This window comes from Dunckerocampus dactyliophorus, chromosome 15, assembly GCF_027744805.1.
Source record: "Dunckerocampus dactyliophorus isolate RoL2022-P2 chromosome 15, RoL_Ddac_1.1, whole genome shotgun sequence".
Lineage (NCBI taxonomy): Eukaryota > Metazoa > Chordata > Actinopteri > Syngnathiformes > Syngnathidae > Dunckerocampus > Dunckerocampus dactyliophorus.
In genome coordinates, this window is record NC_072833.1 from 9,253,994 (window position 1) to 9,271,812 (window position 17,819).

At 49.3% G+C, this 17,819-nt stretch overlaps 5 protein-coding genes across 10 annotated transcripts; 3 read left to right on the forward strand and 2 right to left on the reverse strand.

Moving 5' to 3' along the window:
* Positions 1 to 183: 183 nt before the first annotated feature.
* capn1 (calpain 1) lies at positions 184 to 7,071 on the forward strand. 2 transcript variants are annotated; one of them, XM_054800232.1, is made up of 23 exons: positions 185 to 312; positions 446 to 784; positions 863 to 1,184; positions 2,273 to 2,342; positions 3,620 to 3,738; positions 3,841 to 3,974; positions 4,054 to 4,222; positions 4,304 to 4,387; positions 4,449 to 4,534; positions 4,646 to 4,720; positions 4,790 to 4,950; positions 5,031 to 5,191; positions 5,263 to 5,274; positions 5,342 to 5,553; positions 5,636 to 5,675; positions 5,741 to 5,806; positions 5,870 to 5,927; positions 5,987 to 6,051; positions 6,121 to 6,189; positions 6,261 to 6,339; positions 6,407 to 6,523; positions 6,596 to 6,654; positions 6,723 to 7,071. In XM_054800232.1, the coding sequence occupies exons 3-23, from the start codon at positions 930 to 932 to the stop codon at positions 6,747 to 6,749; spliced, it is 2,118 nt and encodes a 705-aa protein (XP_054656207.1). In that variant the 5' UTR covers positions 185 to 312; positions 446 to 784; positions 863 to 929; the 3' UTR covers positions 6,750 to 7,071. The 2 variants fall into 2 exon arrangements, with proteins under 2 accessions (XP_054656206.1, XP_054656207.1); XM_054800231.1 differs by having other exon boundaries at positions 184 to 312; positions 5,987 to 6,189.
* On the reverse strand, positions 6,720 to 8,832 carry pnp5a (purine nucleoside phosphorylase 5a). Of its 2 annotated transcripts, none has more exons than XM_054800253.1 (6): positions 8,674 to 8,832; positions 8,093 to 8,262; positions 7,916 to 8,019; positions 7,673 to 7,848; positions 7,414 to 7,604; positions 6,720 to 7,339 (listed from the first exon to the last, which is right to left on the reverse strand). In XM_054800253.1, exons 1-6 carry the CDS (start codon positions 8,694 to 8,696, stop codon positions 7,125 to 7,127), a joined length of 879 nt encoding a protein of 292 aa, XP_054656228.1. In that variant the 5' UTR covers positions 8,697 to 8,832; the 3' UTR covers positions 6,720 to 7,124. The 2 variants fall into 2 exon arrangements, with proteins under 2 accessions (XP_054656228.1, XP_054656229.1); XM_054800254.1 differs by lacking the exon at positions 8,674 to 8,832 and adding an exon at positions 8,526 to 8,647.
* Positions 8,833 to 9,594: 762 nt separating this feature from the next.
* Positions 9,595 to 17,792, reverse strand: si:cabz01074946.1 (uncharacterized). Of its 2 annotated transcripts, XM_054800257.1 has the most exons (6): positions 17,590 to 17,792; positions 17,337 to 17,387; positions 17,066 to 17,269; positions 16,894 to 17,004; positions 16,545 to 16,826; positions 9,595 to 16,438 (listed from the first exon to the last, which is right to left on the reverse strand). In XM_054800257.1, exons 1-6 carry the CDS (start codon positions 17,615 to 17,617, stop codon positions 16,308 to 16,310), a joined length of 807 nt encoding a protein of 268 aa, XP_054656232.1. In that variant the 5' UTR covers positions 17,618 to 17,792; the 3' UTR covers positions 9,595 to 16,307. The 2 variants fall into 2 exon arrangements, with proteins under 2 accessions (XP_054656232.1, XP_054656231.1); XM_054800256.1 differs by having other exon boundaries at positions 17,337 to 17,792.
* Positions 11,123 to 14,312, forward strand: LOC129194822 (ATP-sensitive inward rectifier potassium channel 10-like). Of its 2 annotated transcripts, XM_054800243.1 has the most exons (6): positions 11,123 to 11,251; positions 12,806 to 13,145; positions 13,219 to 13,430; positions 13,497 to 13,628; positions 13,696 to 13,873; positions 13,938 to 14,312. In XM_054800243.1, the coding sequence occupies exons 1-6, from the start codon at positions 11,246 to 11,248 to the stop codon at positions 14,297 to 14,299; spliced, it is 1,230 nt and encodes a 409-aa protein (XP_054656218.1). In that variant the 5' UTR covers positions 11,123 to 11,245; the 3' UTR covers positions 14,300 to 14,312. The 2 variants fall into 2 exon arrangements, with proteins under 2 accessions (XP_054656218.1, XP_054656217.1); XM_054800242.1 differs by lacking the exon at positions 11,123 to 11,251 and having other exon boundaries at positions 12,683 to 13,145.
* Positions 14,615 to 16,180, forward strand: LOC129194825 (uncharacterized). Of its 2 annotated transcripts, none has more exons than XM_054800249.1 (6): positions 14,615 to 14,753; positions 14,907 to 15,188; positions 15,273 to 15,557; positions 15,627 to 15,734; positions 15,799 to 15,842; positions 15,903 to 16,180. In XM_054800249.1, exons 1-6 carry the CDS (start codon positions 14,681 to 14,683, stop codon positions 16,083 to 16,085), a joined length of 975 nt encoding a protein of 324 aa, XP_054656224.1. In that variant the 5' UTR covers positions 14,615 to 14,680; the 3' UTR covers positions 16,086 to 16,180. The 2 variants fall into 2 exon arrangements, with proteins under 2 accessions (XP_054656224.1, XP_054656223.1); XM_054800248.1 differs by having other exon boundaries at positions 14,645 to 14,753; positions 14,883 to 15,188.
* Positions 17,793 to 17,819: the final 27 nt, after the last annotated feature.

The following is a 17,819-nucleotide window of genomic DNA, read 5'->3' on the forward strand; positions in this document are numbered from 1 at the left end:
ACGTACGTTATATTAATTTTTATTATTATTACATTATCCTTACCAATGTCTTACAATGCTGCGGCATGTTCAAGTTCTAATAAGTTAAGATGCACATCACGCATCCACTCGTGCTGTGTGCTTCAATGTTAAAGTGTTTTAAAATAACAAAACTTTACAAAAACATCCTGTCCGTCGTGTTCAGCGGCCACTGCGCATGCGCAAACCATCGATCCAAACGTGCACGGCAGTGGCAGAAGGGCGTTTCTGCCTTCCTGATCGTTGCTGTGTCCCAGGCAGAAAGACGACCAGAAGAAACGTGCATGCACTCAGGTAACGCACACTTTTCACCTCGTCAAGAACTTTTTAGAAAAAGTAGAAGCGACGTCTTTTTCTTTCTTAGCTTAGTCTCGCTTTGTTCATCGGTGGGACACTTTCTTGACGCAGCTGCTCGTGTGTGTGACAGCTGGACGCGGAGCCACGCCCACTGTGACCTGTGACCTTTTCTCTGCTTGCAAGTGTGTGTGATGCCATATATCACAGTCACGCACACACTGGTCTTCCCACGACTGATCAACAGGAATTGATTGTCGCAGTGTTGTGTTCTAGTGTGTGTGTGTGTGTGTGTGTGCGTGCTTTGTTTGCATAGTCATGTATGGGGCGTGGCCTTGATGGTGCCATGGGTGGGCAGGGTTAAATACTTGTCAAGTTGGTGTGTGTTTGACAGCAGCTCTGGGACAGGAAATGAAAGAAGAAATGCTTGCAGTGGTGTTGAGCTTCCGGAACGTTTTTTTGCAGCTTGCTGGTAGGTGAGGGGGAAGGGCATTTTGTTAATTTTCTTGTTTACTTTCAGGGGTGGCTTTCTGACTATTGTATTCCAAAGCTCCTGAGAGGCGGCTGAGAGAGTTCTGACCCGTTCATGAGCTACATCAGAACCTGACATACTCACCATGGTGGAGCCCATATGTGCCACGGGCGTGGCAGCCCGGCTGCGCAGTCAGTGGGACCGTCAGGAAGGTTTGGGCCAGAACGACAACGCCGTCAAGTTTCTGGGTCAGGACTTCGAGACCCTGAGAGCACGCTGTCTTCAAAGTGGGACGCTCTTTGAGGACAGTCTGTTCCCCTGCGCCACTTCGTCGTTGGGCTTCAATGAGCTCGGGCCCAGGTCGTCCAAGACATACGGCGTGCGTTGGATGAGGCCCACGGTGAGAACCTGTCTTAAAATGTTGGCCCAGTCAAAACCTCCGTGCTTGCATGAGGCGTGACCTCACGTGTCTGCATGATGTTCATTATGTGGACATCCACTAGGGGGAGACAAATTTGACAGTTGCAGGGTCTTGCATGGTTCATTGCACTTTGACCCGGCATGTTAGCGTGTTAGCAAGTTAGCGTGATGGGACTGTGCATGTCCATGTGATGAATAATAAGTGCATGAACACGTCACGTGAGCGTAGAGTGTTGCTTGGTGAAGTCGAGCATGTGCGCGTGTGCCATGACACAAATAGACACATTCTTTTTTTAGATGCAGTTCAAGCTGAGCACAAAAGCACTAGCATACCAAATAACAGCTTCAAGGAAAAACTGCACTTTTTTTGGAATTTTGCCCATCATCCACAATCCTTATGTGGGTTTTCTGTGCGTTGTAAAGATATAAAAACAGCTAAAAAGACGGCGCTAAGAATACACATAATGGGGAACACATATTCCGCCTACAAAGCCTGGTGAAAAAAACTCCAAAAAGCACCAACAATGCTCCATTTACATATAATGTGACGTGCATATTAACCAAGCTACAGCAACATTGTTATTATTCTTATTAACATTGTAACACTGATCGAACTACGTTACTGGTGTATTGACACTTCGCCACACCACACACTCGCCGGCAGCAATCGTTTCTATAATGCTATGTGAAATCAAAGCGCCCAGGAAGGAAGTTTCGTGAATGCTTAAAAGGACCAAAATACTGCAAGTATTACATGTTATCATGAGTGTACTTGTTACTACATGGTTACAGCATGTATTTAAAACCATAAAACTTTGTTGGAGGTTTTGGAGGTGTTTTAATAGTGGTCTTTAAAAGTGGCATAGGTGGATCCCATTAGGTGCAGTAATGAGCTGTCTGTTTTTATCTGTTTTTATATCTTTAGAATGCACAGAAAAGAAAGAAATTTGTGGTCTTGTCTCATAAGGATTGTGGATGATGGGCAAAATAAAAAAAAAGTGTAGTTTTCCTTTAAAACATGCAGCGTAGTCTAAACATTTATGTGTGTGTGTGTGTGTGTGTACACAGGAGTTCTGCAAGCGACCTGCTTTCATCGTGGACGGGGCAACCCGAACTGACATCTGCCAGGGAGCTCTGGGTGAGTCCATAATGATCTGTGGACACTTTCCCCAAAGATGATTGAGCGTAATTGTCAATATTAGAGCAGCTTACATCAGGACCGCGTCCTTGTTACGCAGCACCATCTATAATTCACGCCTTGTTGTTGCACCCCAGCCCCCCACTTGCTGTGCAGAAAAATACAGCTAGAACATGTAGAAAGAAAACAGCAAAGTGTAAGTGCCACCCATGCTACATGCCTAAATAGGCCCCTTTTTTTACAATTCCGTTTTTTTCCTTTTACGTACACTTATTTTACCAACATAGAGTGTGTGCTTTTTATGACAGTGAATAAAATGTCTGTTAATTAAAAGCAAAAATCCCATATTTACATTTATCGACATTTATTGATGCAATACATCCCTGGACAATTTTGCTCGATATTTCAGAAACGGATGTGGCTTGGCTAACTTTTCTAATGAGGTGTCAGCCTCTGCAAGCATTGCTACAAAATCCTCGACAAACTGTGACGCCCTTGCTTGTGGTTTAAGGGAAACGTATTTATGAATGTAAGCTATTTTGTATTTTGTCAGCACAATTAGATGGGATGTGGTGCACAGCGCTCTTGTTTTGAAGGCCAGAAGTGTGTCGAGAATGTCTCTTGGCTGTTGCTAAGTGAGATGATAAATGTGCCTCGTCCTTATTTCACTCAGAACTTCCACGACATCAGAGGGCATCCTGAAATGCTCGGTTATGTTAACAAGTGGTAAAACACAACATGGTGAAACACACTAAGGCCCTGTCCACACGGGAACGCTCCTGAGATTTTCTTTGTTCGGCAGGTTGAAAAAAAATTTGCGTCCCCACTGTGCCGCATTAGTAAATAGTTGCATCCAGACAGGAACTGCTCACTGAGTGAAAACGATGTAATACACAAGGCACACCTACGTGTGGCGCTGTGAACAGACACGCAGACGGACGGAACCACGTGACACAGAAAACCATAGAAGAAGAAAGAACGCACGCGCATAAGTCAGTCGTCTTCTGCTTTCCGAGGCTCTTCTAGATTGACAGCATTTCGTTGAGACTGATGTGTCAATCTCCGCAAGATTCCGTGTTTAACAGTAGGTTCCGCTTTCGTTGGTCAATTCCGCGATTCCAACGCGCGATTCCGTTAACGCTGAAATGATAGGGCCCTACCTGTAATGACAGCAAGGGGGGGTGTTGTTTGTCACGTGATCATAACACCTATCCTGGTCAGGTCATGAGGTGTCTGTGTGTGCGCGTGTGTGTATGTGTGTGCACATGCATATATAGGGGACTGCTGGTTGCTGGCGGCCATTGCCTCGCTGACCTTAAATGACAACCTCCTGCACAGAGTGGTCCCGCACGGACAGAGCTTTGACCAGGGATATGCCGGAATCTTCCACTTTCAGGTGAACACGGGCAGCTTGAATGGAAGCCACTACATGTCAAGAAGATAGTGGCAACGTGTCTTGGGGACAACTTAATGAGGACAGTCTCTCCATGTTAAACAGTTCTGGCAGTTCGGTGAGTGGGTGGAGGTGGTGATTGACGACCGTCTTCCCGTGAAGGACGGCAAGCTGCTCTTTGTCCACTCAGCGGAGGGCGGCGAGTTCTGGAGTGCGTTGCTGGAGAAGGCCTATGCCAAGTAAGACGAGTGGCGAGTCTCCAGCTCGTCAGTGCATCGACGCTGCCAATATCATGTGTGGACTCCCCTCCTTCTCCAGGTTGAACGGCTGCTACGAGGCGCTGTCGGGTGGTAGCACGTCAGAAGGTTTTGAGGACTTCACTGGCGGCGTGACTGAGATGTTTGAGCTGAAGCAGGCACCCTCCGACCTCTTCGGGATCATGGGTCGCGCCATCGACAGAGGCTCGCTGCTGGGCTGTTCCATCGATGTGAGTCGTTGTCATAAGCTTTCATGACGTTTGTTCGCTTCCATGCCTGATGTGGTGACCATCTTGAATGTTGTGCGGAAGATCACCAGCTCCAGAGACATGGAGGCGGTCACCTTCAAGAAACTGGTCAAGGGACATGCCTATTCTGTCACGGCTGTGGACGAGGTGAGTACCTTGGTACCCTCGTGAGGGTGACAGTCTTCCATCATGTCCTCTTGTCCCTAAGGTGGTCTTCAGAGGAAACCTGACCAAACTAGTTCGCATCAGGAACCCGTGGGGTGAGGTGGAATGGACCGGTGCCTGGAGTGACAAGTGAGACTTTTCACACTCACACACGGGAATTATTATGTAAGAAGACATTCCGAGTGCCGGAGTGTCCTCCTTGCATCTGTATGTGAATGCAGTGTCCACCTTTCCTTGTAGTTCTCGGGAATGGGACAGTGTTGACCGCGATGTCCGAGCTCGACTTCAAAACCGCAGTGAGGATGGCGAATTCTGGTGAGTCAGCTTGTGCGTTATCTTCCGTGAAGCGTCCTTCCTTCGTCATCTCCCTGTCTTCCGCCACAGGATGTCCTTCAGCGACTTCCTGCGCGAGTTCAGCCGTCTGGAAATCTGCAACCTGACGGCCGATGCCCTCCGGCACAGCCAGCTGAAGAAGTGGAGCTCGTCGTTGTATCAGGGCGAGTGGAGGCGGGGCAGCACGGCCGGAGGCTGTCGGAATTATCCGGGTAGGGGGGACCCGGGCAGGGGAGGGCTCAAACAGAAGCTCTGGCAAACTACTCTTTAACTTCTGACCGCTGGCCTCCAGCCACCTTTTGGCTGAATCCACAGTTCAAGTTGTTGTTGCAACATCCCGACACTCCGGGCCAGTCAGACTGCAGCTTTCTGGTGGCCCTAATGCAGAAGGACCGCAGGAAGAAACGACGGGAAGGCAAAGACATGGAGACCATTGGCTTCGCCGTCTACGAGGTTGCTCGCTGCCCGCGAATGTTTTGTCCAGACTTCCTGGTCCACCGTCTCATCCCTTCCTTTGTTTGCAGGTTCCCAATGAGGTATGATCTTCCCAGGTCTTTCCATCTGAATTCCTCAGAACACACTGTTAAGTGACTTCCCTCTCAGTCGAAAGGACAGTCGCGAGTCCACTTGAAGCAGAACTTCTTTCTGACGCACGCCTCTAGCGCTCGCTCCGAGCTCTTCATCAACTTGAGGGAGGTCAGCTCACGCCTGCGCCTCCCGTCTGGAGAGTATATCATCGTGCCATCCACGTTCGAGCCCCACAAAGAGGCCGATTTCGTCCTGCGGGTCTTCTCGGAGAAGCCAGCCGACTCAGAGTGAGTAGTAGAGGGTTTAAGCGCCACCTGCTGTCCAAACAAACATCAGACAGGAAGTTAACGTGAAGCATTTGTTCGTCAGGGAGCTTGATGATGACATCGTGGCAGAGCTTCCGACCGAGGTGAGCTTAGCACTTCCTGGCTCCTCCCGCACTCCTGTCACTCCTGACTGTATTGTTTCTTCTAGAACTTTTTAGACGAGAGTCAGATCGATCCGGGCTTCAAGAGTCTCTTCAGGCAGCTGGCCGGCGCGGTAAGCGGCTTCTTCTTCCATTTCCTTTAACATGACCAACACGAATGTCTTCTGTCTTGCCAGGACATGGAGATCAGCATCAAAGAGCTGCAGACCATCCTGAACCGGATCATCAGCAAACGTAAGTTAATACTTAAATGCAGTTCTTTGTGGACGTGAACCTGCTTTCCGTGGCAACAGATAAAGACCTGAAGACAGACGGCTTCACCAAAGAGGCGTGTCGCAGCATGATCAACCTCATGGACGTATCCTTGCCACTGTGTTTTGCTCTGGTTGGATACACCCGTCTCTTTGTTTCCTCAACTTTTCCCCAGACGGACGGCAGCGGGAAGCTGGGCTTGGTGGAGTTTCACGTGCTGTGGGAGAAGATTAAACGATACCTGGTGGGGCCTGACACACACACACACTTCTGTGATGTTTGACAGATGCAATCACATGCACTCTCCTGGCACAGACCATATTCAGGAACTTTGACCTGGACAAGTCGGGAACCATGAGCTCCTATGAGATGAGGATGGCGCTGGAATCTGCAGGTGTGCCATGTCGTTTTGTGCACATCAAGCCTGGCTGGCATCTTCTGACATTTGCCTCCTCCTCCAGGCTTCAAGCTGACCAATCACCTCTTCCAGCTCATCATCCTGCGATACACCGAGGCCGACATGAGCGTGGACTTCGACAACTTCGTCACCTGTCTGGTCCGCCTGGAGGCCATGTTCAGTGAGTGTTGACTGACTTGGCCCCACACACGCATGCCGACCTTGCACTGATCCATGCTCCTTGTTCCCATAGAGACGTTCAAGGTCATGGACACAGACGCAGATGGGCTCATCGCGCTTAACTTTTCTCAGGTGAGTCCTGACCTGGCCTTGCGCTCATTTCCTATTGCTGATGCATTTCCTCTTCTTGCTTCCTGCAGTGGATCTCGCTCACAATGTTCGCCTAGACTAAAGTGGGCGGAGTCTGCAGTGCCTTCTCATCGACCCCACGTTACCATGTGACGTAGCCATGCCCCTCCCATTCTCACCTCTGGTGGAGTGGGACGCGAGCCACACACCCAAGCAACATGGCTGCTGTGGACATTGCTTTGGATGACAGATGTGCCAAACATTTTGTACTGTGTATCAGCAATGTTTTTATGGTGACTTGACAAAGAAAAGAACACAAAATGTGCACCAATAAATAAAACTTTTATCAATAAGCGGAACATAAAAAAACAATGACATCGTGACACTTCAACCAATAAAGTAAAAAAAACAACAATGTGATTGGATACAGTCGAACTTTGACCTACAGAACGAGCAAAGACGGCAGCTCAGGCCTAGTTGTTGTTGTTGTTGTCCATCCTGGTCACCATGGTGGAGATGAGCTGCTCTAACTGCTTAGCCCTCTGCCTGCCCGTCTGGAGAACCTCCTCATGGTTGGCCTTCTCCTCGCTGTCATAGTCCATCACTGCCTGGTTGGTGATCAGTGACAGGGCGAAGACCCGCATGCCGGAGTGTCGAGCCACGATCACCTCGTGCACCGTGCTCATGCCTGGTAAGGCAAAGGAAGCAGTAGGGTCAAACAGGCTCCTTGGCTCGCTAACGAGCCAGCTCGTCGACACTCACCCACGGCATCGGCACCCAGTTTGTGCAACATCCTGCACTCTGCAATGGTCTCGAAGGATGGACCACCCAGCACACAGTAGACGCCATCCTTCAGGAAGTCACCAAAGCCCAATTCATGGCCCACGTCCGCCGCTAGCTGCTGAAGCTCACGATCATACGCATCAGACATGCACGGGAAGCGCATGCCAAACCTGAGCGCCACACAGCACATTTAGCTAGAAAAGGGTAAAGAAAAGCTTCGCAAGCGCACTACTCCTACCTCTCGTCATTGGGACCAGTGAGAGGATTGATCCCGGCAAAGCCTGGAATGTTGAGGTGGTCTTTCATGATCATGATGTCTCCCACCTTGAAGTCCTGATTGAGACCACCTGCCGCATTGGTCAGCATCACAGTGTGGACACCCAGCAACTTGAAGATGCGCATGGGCAGTGTGATCTGAACCCAAGAAACCGCAGTTAGTGTGCTGTAGCCTGAATGCATTCCACGTGGCACGCATACACACCTTGTGGATGGCATAACCCTCGTACAGGTGGAAGCGGCCCTGCATGCACACGCAAGGCTGACCCTTCAACATTCCAAAAACCAGACGGCCGGCGTGTCCGTGCACTGCAGAGGCCAAGTGGGAAGTCAATCTACTGCAAGAAGACAGTAACACAGCGGACGAAGTGCCTGCACTCACCTGTGCTCTGCGGGAAGTTTGGGATGTCCTTGTAGTTGAAGGCCACCTGGTCCTTCAACATGGCCGCTAGGCCGCCAAGTCCTGACCCACACACGATGGCAACCGAGGGCCGCACGTCGGTCCGAGCCATCAGCCAATCGGCTGTGGCCTTGCAGTCCTCATAAGTGTAGCTGCAATGCAGGAAGAGGGGCACACATCACTTCCTGTTGTCTCACCATCATTAAATTTAACACCAGCTCAACTAATACATTACTTTTTTATTTTTTAATTAGTTACATTTCCTTGTTTTTGGAGGACTTTACAATATGTACTAAAGAAACAGTTTGTGTGTGTGTGTCTCTCTCTACTTTAATGTGTCTGAGAGCGACACACACACATAATTACACTTAATTAGACATGCATAAATGAACGACAATGAGTGGAAGCTCTTCACCAGTTCATGAAGGTCAATATGTAGCTATCTGGCTAGCAAGACAGCTAGCTCGTCAAACGTCAAAGTGCTCAAATTAGCACCAATATTTCAATGAAAAAAAACAGCAGCGCGTGTAGCTGCGCATGCGTGCATGTGATGTCGGCCTTACCTGTTGGTCACTTGTGGAAACATGGCGCAGTTGAAAACAAGTCACGTGGTGCGGGTGTGAGCGGCTTCTGAAATTGTCTCTTGATCGGCGCTTGAGCTCGCGACTATTATATGTATGGACACCCCGCCCCCCCAAGTGACGCACTCTCATTGGATCACAGGACACACCTTAATACCCCCGCCCGACCATGCGCATCCACTTCTATTGTTCACTAAAGTACATTTACTTCGTCATCATCATCACATGTTACCATGTGGCTATTTACCTGAAATACACACACATTGCATCATAATGTACTTTTCCCCACGACTTAAATCGTGCGTCTGCTGGATTAAGTTCCAGCAAGTCATAAAAGACAAATGAAAAGGCTTTTATGATTTCACAAAGTCCACACACGCGCGCACACACTCACACACACACACACACACACAGGTGACCATGTGATCCATGCGACGATGCCATGGAATAATGACAAGGTGTCCACCATGTTGTTGTTATTGTAATAAAAGTTGTTACTGTATGTGAGAGCAAGACACACACGCACACACTTGAGCAATGGAGGGTGGGGTCGCTCTCTGCTGACAAGCAATATGTCTACATCTGTGCTAGTTCTATGTATGCTTGAAGGTTAAAGGTCATATGTGAGAGATGAGCACGGCAAGAGTCAAGTTAATGTCACATTTCGGACCAAAACCAGGAAGCGATGTCATCAGTCCCGTGGACACCAACATCAGGTCTCTCGCAGTGAAACCAATGGATGAGGATGAGGATGCCATGAGGACACATCACGAGACAGACAGACGGCGTCCTGCGACCCCCCCTCCCCACGCCTCAGGAGGTCAAGAGCGTCTCCACGCCAAAAACTGTAAAAGTGCTCCAGGTCACATGGGACCATGCGCATGGCGAGGCTAGCGGGTCCGTTTGCATGCATGCGCAATTAGTGACCTCTGACCCCCAAGACACCCAAACAAGGACACAAAGTCCCACTTCCTCTTTTGTTTCAATGTGCCGCACGAGGCAGGATGCCAATATTGTGCTGAAAAGGTCAGCCACGGCGCATGTGTTCACTGACTGCCACAGATTTATTAATGACTAGCACCACCGCCGTAACGTGACCAGATATGCACACATGGGGGTTAAATTAGCATGAGGTGACCTGGTTAGCACGAGGGGGTTAACTTAGTAGGACATGGTCAGGTTAACACGTGGTGGCTAGATAAGCTTTAGGTAGCTATGTTAGCTTGATGGGGCCAGGAATGTGGCGAGCATGAAGTGGATGATGATGGCAGTGGCCAAGGTGAGCAATAAGTAACCGGTAAGGTCCAAAAACAGGAAGTGCAGAGTGTGGCGGCTGTAAAAGGAGTTACATAAACGTAACTATGCACTGTAAGTTTATGGCGTCTCCGTCGAGGACTTTACGATGGACACAAAATTCTTGGAAAAGTCCACTTCACAACCACACAAAATTCCATGCATCCATCCATACATTTTCTATGCTGCTTGTCCTCCCTAGGGCTGGGGGGGGTATGCTGGAAACCCATCCCAGCTGACCTTGGGTGAAAGGCAGGGTACACACTAGACTGGTCGCCAGCCAATCGCAGGGCACAGATAGACAAACAACAACCACACAAACTTGAATAAGAAAATTCAAAAAGAAAGGAAGGAAAGGTCACGTCACAAGTTTCACATGCGTATCTGAGTGTTAGCATGTGGATTCGCGCCACATGGCGACTCCGTGTGAAAATTGAATAATGCGCATTACATAACGCGTGACTTTTCGAGTCTTTGTATTAATACTCCACAAACACACAGACAAGCGCACAAAGATATTCCACTGCGACCCAGCAGGGGGAGCCTGCAAGCAGCACATAGTGAGGGATGTGATGAAGACAGGAAGAGGTCCGAGAGAAAAAAAATGTTTGTTCTCTCAGCAGCACACTGACTGGCATCACGCCACACGACCCTTTGACCTGTTGATGACGGCAAATAAAAAGTGTTTATCATTAACAAGACGTCCTGACCCATCTAGCTCGTTCTCAGTGTTACACAATCAGGCGACATCTTGTTTTGCTGCTTTCTCTATCAGCATGGTCACCATGGCGACCTGAGATGACATATTTGAAGACATTTATGTGGAAAGAAACGCACAAGAAACGTCACGAGACCACTGCGACCTCTGCTGGCCACACACACACACACACACACACAAGACTTGATGATGACGAGTTGTTATATTTGATTTGCACAAAGCAGACAAAGAGGACTTCATGAGAAAAAAAAGTTTGCCTTGTAGTACCGCTTTGTTCCTCAGGGGGCATCAGACGCTATCCCATAATAATCACATTCAACTGCCATCATTTAAGACTTTGTGATTGGTTGTCATGAAGACACAAAGAAGTCCTCTGTGGCATGGGGTGCCATGGGGGGCCAGTGGGGGCGGGTTAGGGGTGTTTGTTCCCATAATGAGCTGCTGGGACCAGTACCACCAGTACCACCAGTACCTCAACGTGCATGCTCTTCACTCCATGGCATGACCACACCGTGACACGGGCACGTCACTCTGACGCTCATCATGAAGGTAAGACACCTTTTCACCTTCATCGTCATCATCGTTGTGATGCTCATCATCACCATCCTCATCATCATGCCAAAGAGACGTGATTGGTTTGTTGTGTGTAGCAAAGACAAAGTGTACTTTATTGTCAATTGAATACAGTATAATGTCTCGAGCTTCTGTACATTTAGTTGCTCCACTTTGTACATTTTCAAGAACTTAAGTTAACTCTGCAGTTTCCATGGCAACAAGGACGTGTTCTGTTGATGTAGGTCAACGCCATAACTCAAGGCCATACAGGAAGTGGAGTTGTCAGACTTCCTGCTGGACTTTTGTGCGATCACCACGGCAACGGCAACGCTTAGACAACTGGCTTTTGTTCTGCTTCTGTCCAGCAGGGGGCACACACTGACAGAGCTGACGCTGACACTGGGTCACATGACCAAGCACCAGAAGATTGATTAGCTCATTTGCTAGAGGGACATGAAGGATGTTTGCGAACGGGACTCAAACAGCGAACCCTCCTCTGAAATTCTCCACTGCCCACCTCACTCACACGCGCGCGCACGCTCACACAATCCCAGTGAAAGTGAAAACATGGCTTGGGTCAAAGGCTATTATACACAAGAGCTTCTGACGCTTTTAATGTGGCAGTACTAGGGCTGTCAAAAATAAGCGCGTTAACGGCGGTACTTAATTTATTTCATGAATTAGGTTACATTTTTTAGCGTAATTAACGTATACGCATCATGGCAAGCCACGGGTCTCTGTTATGACAGACTGCGGCACAGTGTAGCTCCCCACGCTCTCTTGTAACTTTATTCTGACCTGAACATATCAACAGCAGTGCAAGTCCGTTTGTCATTGCAACGACACGTTCTCATTGTCACAAGACAGACTGCGAGATGCATTTATTGACACCCCAAACGCCACAACATCTTTAATATGCGTGTATGTGTGTTCTAAATAAACAGAAATGCAAAGTCAAACAATAAGTGTATATTCTTGTCACTCACTTTTTAACTCTTATGGTGAAAGTACCATTTGCTACATTTACGTATGTTCGGAACTCCCACAAAATTCTTCAGTGACGTGGCGTCTTTGAACGCAACTCCTCATTGCTCATAACACAGTTAAGTCGGAATCGAATATTCTGTGATTAAAGAAACCAGTGTTGGGTAAATAGATTTTCAGACACGTGTGCCATCTCTAAGCTTGATTAAAATTTTCAGATAATTTGGCGCTGTTATTACATACAATTATTTTTATATTTTTCTTTCAATAAAATACAGTAACAATATTTATCCGTCCATCCATTTTCTATGCCGCTTATCCTCACTAGGGTCGCAGGTAAGCTGGAGCCTATCCCAGCTGACTTTGGGTGAGAGGCGGGGTACACCCTGGACTGGTTCCCAGCCAATCACAGGAAACACATTAGGCATATTTATATTTATATATTATAGTGTTAATCATGAATTAATTTGAAAACCGTGATAAATCTGATCAAACATTTGAATCATTTGACAGCCGTAGATGAGACACATTGCGACTTTTCTCCTGTGTTCCACTTTCCGTCAGGTGAAAGACATGACGCCCTCGGAAGGCCCCTCCCCACAGAAAGTAAGCCACTCCCACACACAGACGGACATCACCCGGCCGCTGCTGAGCTCGGCAGCAGGAAGAGCAAGCAGAGGTCTGCGGAGGAGGCGACGCGTCCTTTCCAAAGATGGGCGGAGCAACGTGCACATCGAGCATGTGAGTGGGCGTCGAACACTCTATCTGCGCGACCTGTGGACGACCTTTGTGGACATGCAGTGGCGCTACAAGTTCGTCCTGTTCTGCGCCACTTTTGCTGGCACCTGGTTCCTGTTTGGCGTGCTGTGGTACCTGGTGGCCATGTTGCATGGAGACCTGGCGGGTAAGTCAATTTTAGGGGGCAGCGGCACATAACAGCGTAAAATTCCAAAGCTTGCTCTTGGCTGTCCCACCAGAGTCAGCCCTGCCCACTGACCATACGCCATGCGTCATGGAAGTCAAGACGCTGACGGGAGCCTTCCTCTTCTCACTGGAGTCACAGACCACCATTGGCTACGGCTTCCGCTGCATCACAGAGGAGTGTCCAGCTGCCATCGTCCTGCTTATTGTCCAGCTGGTGGTCACCATGGTGATGGAGATCTTCATCACCGGCACTTTTCTGGCCAAGGTGACCATAGGCACCGCTTCCCTTTCAGCCAGCAGTCGTTACCTTCTGATTTCCTGCTCCCAACAGGTGGCCCGTCCCAAAAAGCGAGGAGCGACAGTCAAGTTCAGTCAGCATGCCGTGGTGTCCACACACAAGGGGCGTCCGTGTCTCATGATCCGAGTGGCCAACATGCGCAAGAGTCTGCTATTAGGATGTCAGGTTGTCAGCACGTTTTTCCCTGCTTACTCATTCCACCTACTCAACCTGCCACCATGTCGCCACTCAGGTGACAGGCAAGCTACTGCAGACGTCACTTTGTGAGGAAGGTGAGACGGTGAGGCTGGATCAGCGCAACGTGTCCTTCCAGGTGGACACATCCAGCGATAGTCCCTTCCTTATCATCCCACTGACCTTCTACCACATCATCGATGACAGCAGCCCACTGAGAGCCTGGGCAGCCCGAGGTAGGCTGCCACCCTTTTAGCACCAAGCTAGCGGCTCCCTAAGGCCATCCTTCCCATCCACCAGGTGGCGGTTGGACAGACGGCGAGCTTGCAGACTTTGAGCTGCTGGTGATCCTGAGTGCCATAGTGGAACCAACATCTGCCACCTGCCAGGTGCGCACGTCCTACCTTCCAGATGAGATCCTCTGGGGCTACGAGTTCCCTCCCATCGTCTCACTATCCGCCTCGGGCGGATATGTGGCCGATTTTGCCTTCTTCGACAGAGTGGCCAAAACCAGAGCACAGGCCCCTCCACCAAACCATGACCACAGCGGCAAGGAAAGGGCAGGCCTGGACAAGATGCAGCTGGGAGAGCGCTTCTTGTCAGAGGGGCGGGGCCATGTCCAAGACAGTAGCCAGCTGAGCATGCGCATCAGCAACGTTTGACCACGAGACGGAAAGTGACGTCACAGCCTCCGACTGGTCCCACCCTTATGGTCCACTTTTGTGGCTTTTAACAGACGCTATCATGTCACTAACTTTGTAGTCTTCTACGTGAAATTTGTTGTCTTTTCTCCATTAATATTGATATTTAAGTTGGATTAACATATTTATGATAAAGATATTTATCTATACTTTACATGTTGACCATTTGCCACAAATACAGACATTTGTGTGAAAATTAAATAAAAACTGAAGAACTTCTGAAAAGACTCCACCCACTTTGAGGTCATCAATGCGTCCACTGGCGGGTGCTCTGATCCCTCCCAGTCAGCCCATCCCTCTCCTGACTCTTACCGCTGCAGAGTTGGACAAAGAAAACTGCTGATGGCCACTTGCACCTTCAACTACTTCCTGTACAGCGGTTCCGGATGGCTGCTGCTGCTGGCAATCCACCACGGTACGTGCTTTCTGCCATCTTGGAACCTGACCTCTTCTAGAAAGTTTTGTTGAGCCAAAATGGCAAAACGGTCTTTGTGTACTTTTGCTGAGGTCAGCTTGTCCTCACTGTCACTCTTCCTGTTTCCAGCGAATCTGTTGTTCCTCTTCACAGAAGCTCAAGGTTGCCAGAGTGTTTTTCACAAACGAGTCGGGGACACGGTGGAGCTCCCGTCGTGTTCGGCGGGCCAAGATTTGACCTTCGGACACTGGAACTATCAAGGCAGGAAAGTTGTTATGGGGTCTGGTCAGTTTGCAGGCCGACTTCACCTCAACCCTCACAACTTCAGTCTGACGCTGACAGGCGTCACGCTGCATGACATGGGCGTCTTCAGTTTTGTTTCTGCCATCAACGACAGCCAGCGAGAGACGGTGCATGTCAGGCTGCACGTTCATGGTAATACCACATGCCACATACAGGTGGAGACAGATCAATGGCAGCAAACATCCTAAGCCCCCCTGTTTCTCCTCTATTCTTCAGAGCCAATAACCACTGAGCCTGTCGTGACAGTCAACGCCACCTGGAACGCCACCAACCAATCGTGCAGCATCCTACTGGACTGCAGCGCCCCTGCTGGCAAGCCTGTAGAGTTCAAGTGGACAGTGACGAATGGAAGCCTGAGCGGCGCCCGCCATCACATCCACGTCCTGCCGCAGCATGCCACCAGGGAGGTCACATGCACCATCTACAATGTAGTGAGCGAGAAGTCCGCCTCTGTTGCAGTGAAGTGTGCTAATGACATGTCCTTGCACGCCGCCACCACAGGTGCTGCTGCCATATCACAATCAACTTTTTCACCCCATGCTGTCACTCATGGTGATGTCATAATTTTAGAGGCGCCAAACTTTGTGTTCACACTCAGCGTAGCAGCAGGAGCTTGCCTGCTCGTCATGGCAGGCATCGTCACATCAGTCGCTTGCCACCACAGACGGAGACGAGCAGGTGAGACCCTTCATCGCCTCGCTGTCTTTTAGGTTGGTAACTCACTTCCTCTTTGCCTTCACAGGGAGGAAGTGCGAGGAAATGACGGTCTACGCTGACATTTGTGATGTGAGTCCGCACACGTCACTCTCCTGTCCCGTTATTTCTGATCGACTTTTGATCTTGCAGGGAAGGTCAACGCCAACCAAAGAGAGTTCGCCGTACGAGAGCGTTGGTGACGACGAGAGAACAATGGCTGTGGGAGTATCCTGTGCCCCGTCCTCTGTCGCACCTGATGGCTTTGCCTGCATGCAGACACTCTATGACAAGATCGACCTGGCCCGCGTCGCTACACAAGACCACACCTTCTAGATTGCCACCTGCTGTGTCCAGTGATAAACGAAAGCTACCTTGTGGAGAATGATGGAACAGAGGCACAAATACACAAACATAATAAATACATTTAATTCTAATATTATTCTTTTTGGTGTCTTCTTCTAATCACACACCTTTGTACATTTGGCAAAATGACAAGCATTCCAAAGCTAATCGGCGGGAAAACAGATGTTATTTGTTGTGGGAGTTAGCTGCACGCTAACGTGACACGTGTTGGCTCTCACCTCTCAACTGGTTTAACATGATACTGGCTAACAAGCCGACGACGATTCCCGCTAAAACAAACAGTCCACTTCGATCACGAGGTCGATGCTCTGTCGTCATCACACCTGCAGTGATACAAGAGCTTGATGTCAAAGGATGTTGTCACATTTCACCTGTACTGTATTTAGCTAGCCACACTGTACATGCTAGCATTAGCCTGACTAGACTTACCCGTGTTTGCGTTACAATTCCTGTAGAGGCTGTTGGAGATGTTCTCCAGGTGGCTGCTGGAGGTGCATGTGAACTGCACAACGTCGTAGAAATGGAAGAATGCGAGGAGAACCCCAGACTTGCTGACAGGCTCCAACGTGTTGTAAGAGTTCCCAAGGGGTGGTTCAAGTGTCCAGGAGAGGTTGACGCCAACATCCTGAGACGAACAATTAAGTCCTACCCAGCAGCCGTCATCCAAGCGTATGGCAAAGAGTGTCCGCAGGGTGGGTTTCTGGAGGTGTTCTGAGGAAAGCATCAAAAAGCTGAGCAGCCGAAGCACAACATGCTTAACAGCTGAAGTGTGACATACTTCTCACCACCAGCGTCACCTCCGTTGCCATGCTGCGCTTGTATACGTCCACCAGTTCCACAGAGTAGTCCATGGCGTCCTCTCTGGTCACATTATGGATGGTCAAGTCACCTGGGGACCATCGTGGACACAAGTTGCTTCTTTCACATGCAATAGAGGGGTCAACGCTCACCTGTGGTGGTGTTGAGACTCAGCCGTCCCCGGAACAGGAAAAAGCGCTCAGTGTTGCTCTTCCCCCCGTGAAAAGTGGCAATCCAAGTCTCGTTGAAATATACGGACCACTTTATGGACACCAGCTTCCATGATGGGTCACCTGAAGAGGACAAAGTGACTGCTTCCCCCTGGTAGGCCACCTGCTGGAGGCCAGCTGTTGCAACTGAACATGGAATTGTTTCAGGTTTGCGCCAATGTGCACGGTGACATGGGAAAGACGGACAACTTACTGCCAGCAGCGGCCTCCCATAGCAGAAGCAAGACGGTGGCCTGGGTGCGCTCTGCTGTCAAAACAAACATGATCAACAATGTCATCGCAGCCTATCATTGCAGTCTCCCCAGTAGCTTTGAGCAGTAGGTGCTCTGATCTGACAGTGACATCATCACTGACTTTTGAGTAGAAAGCAAACCCCCAAAACAAACTTATAGAAAAGGAAAGCTGAGGAAGTACAGCAACAATGAAGATAATGATGTCAAAGGGACCTCGAAAAAGGACGACGAGGAGCGTCATGGTAGTGGAGAAGCAATCGTGTCCACCCTTCCTTTTGAGTGACTACAGACTTTGTGTTGGATCAGTCCTTCTCACTTCCTGTTTGTGCTGCGCCATGTGATCATCAGTCATCTATTCAGGAAGGTTGCAGTGCCGCTTGTCTTGACGTGTGTCAATCACTGGTGTGTGTATGGCTTTGAAAGGCCAAAATTCCCACAGTGAC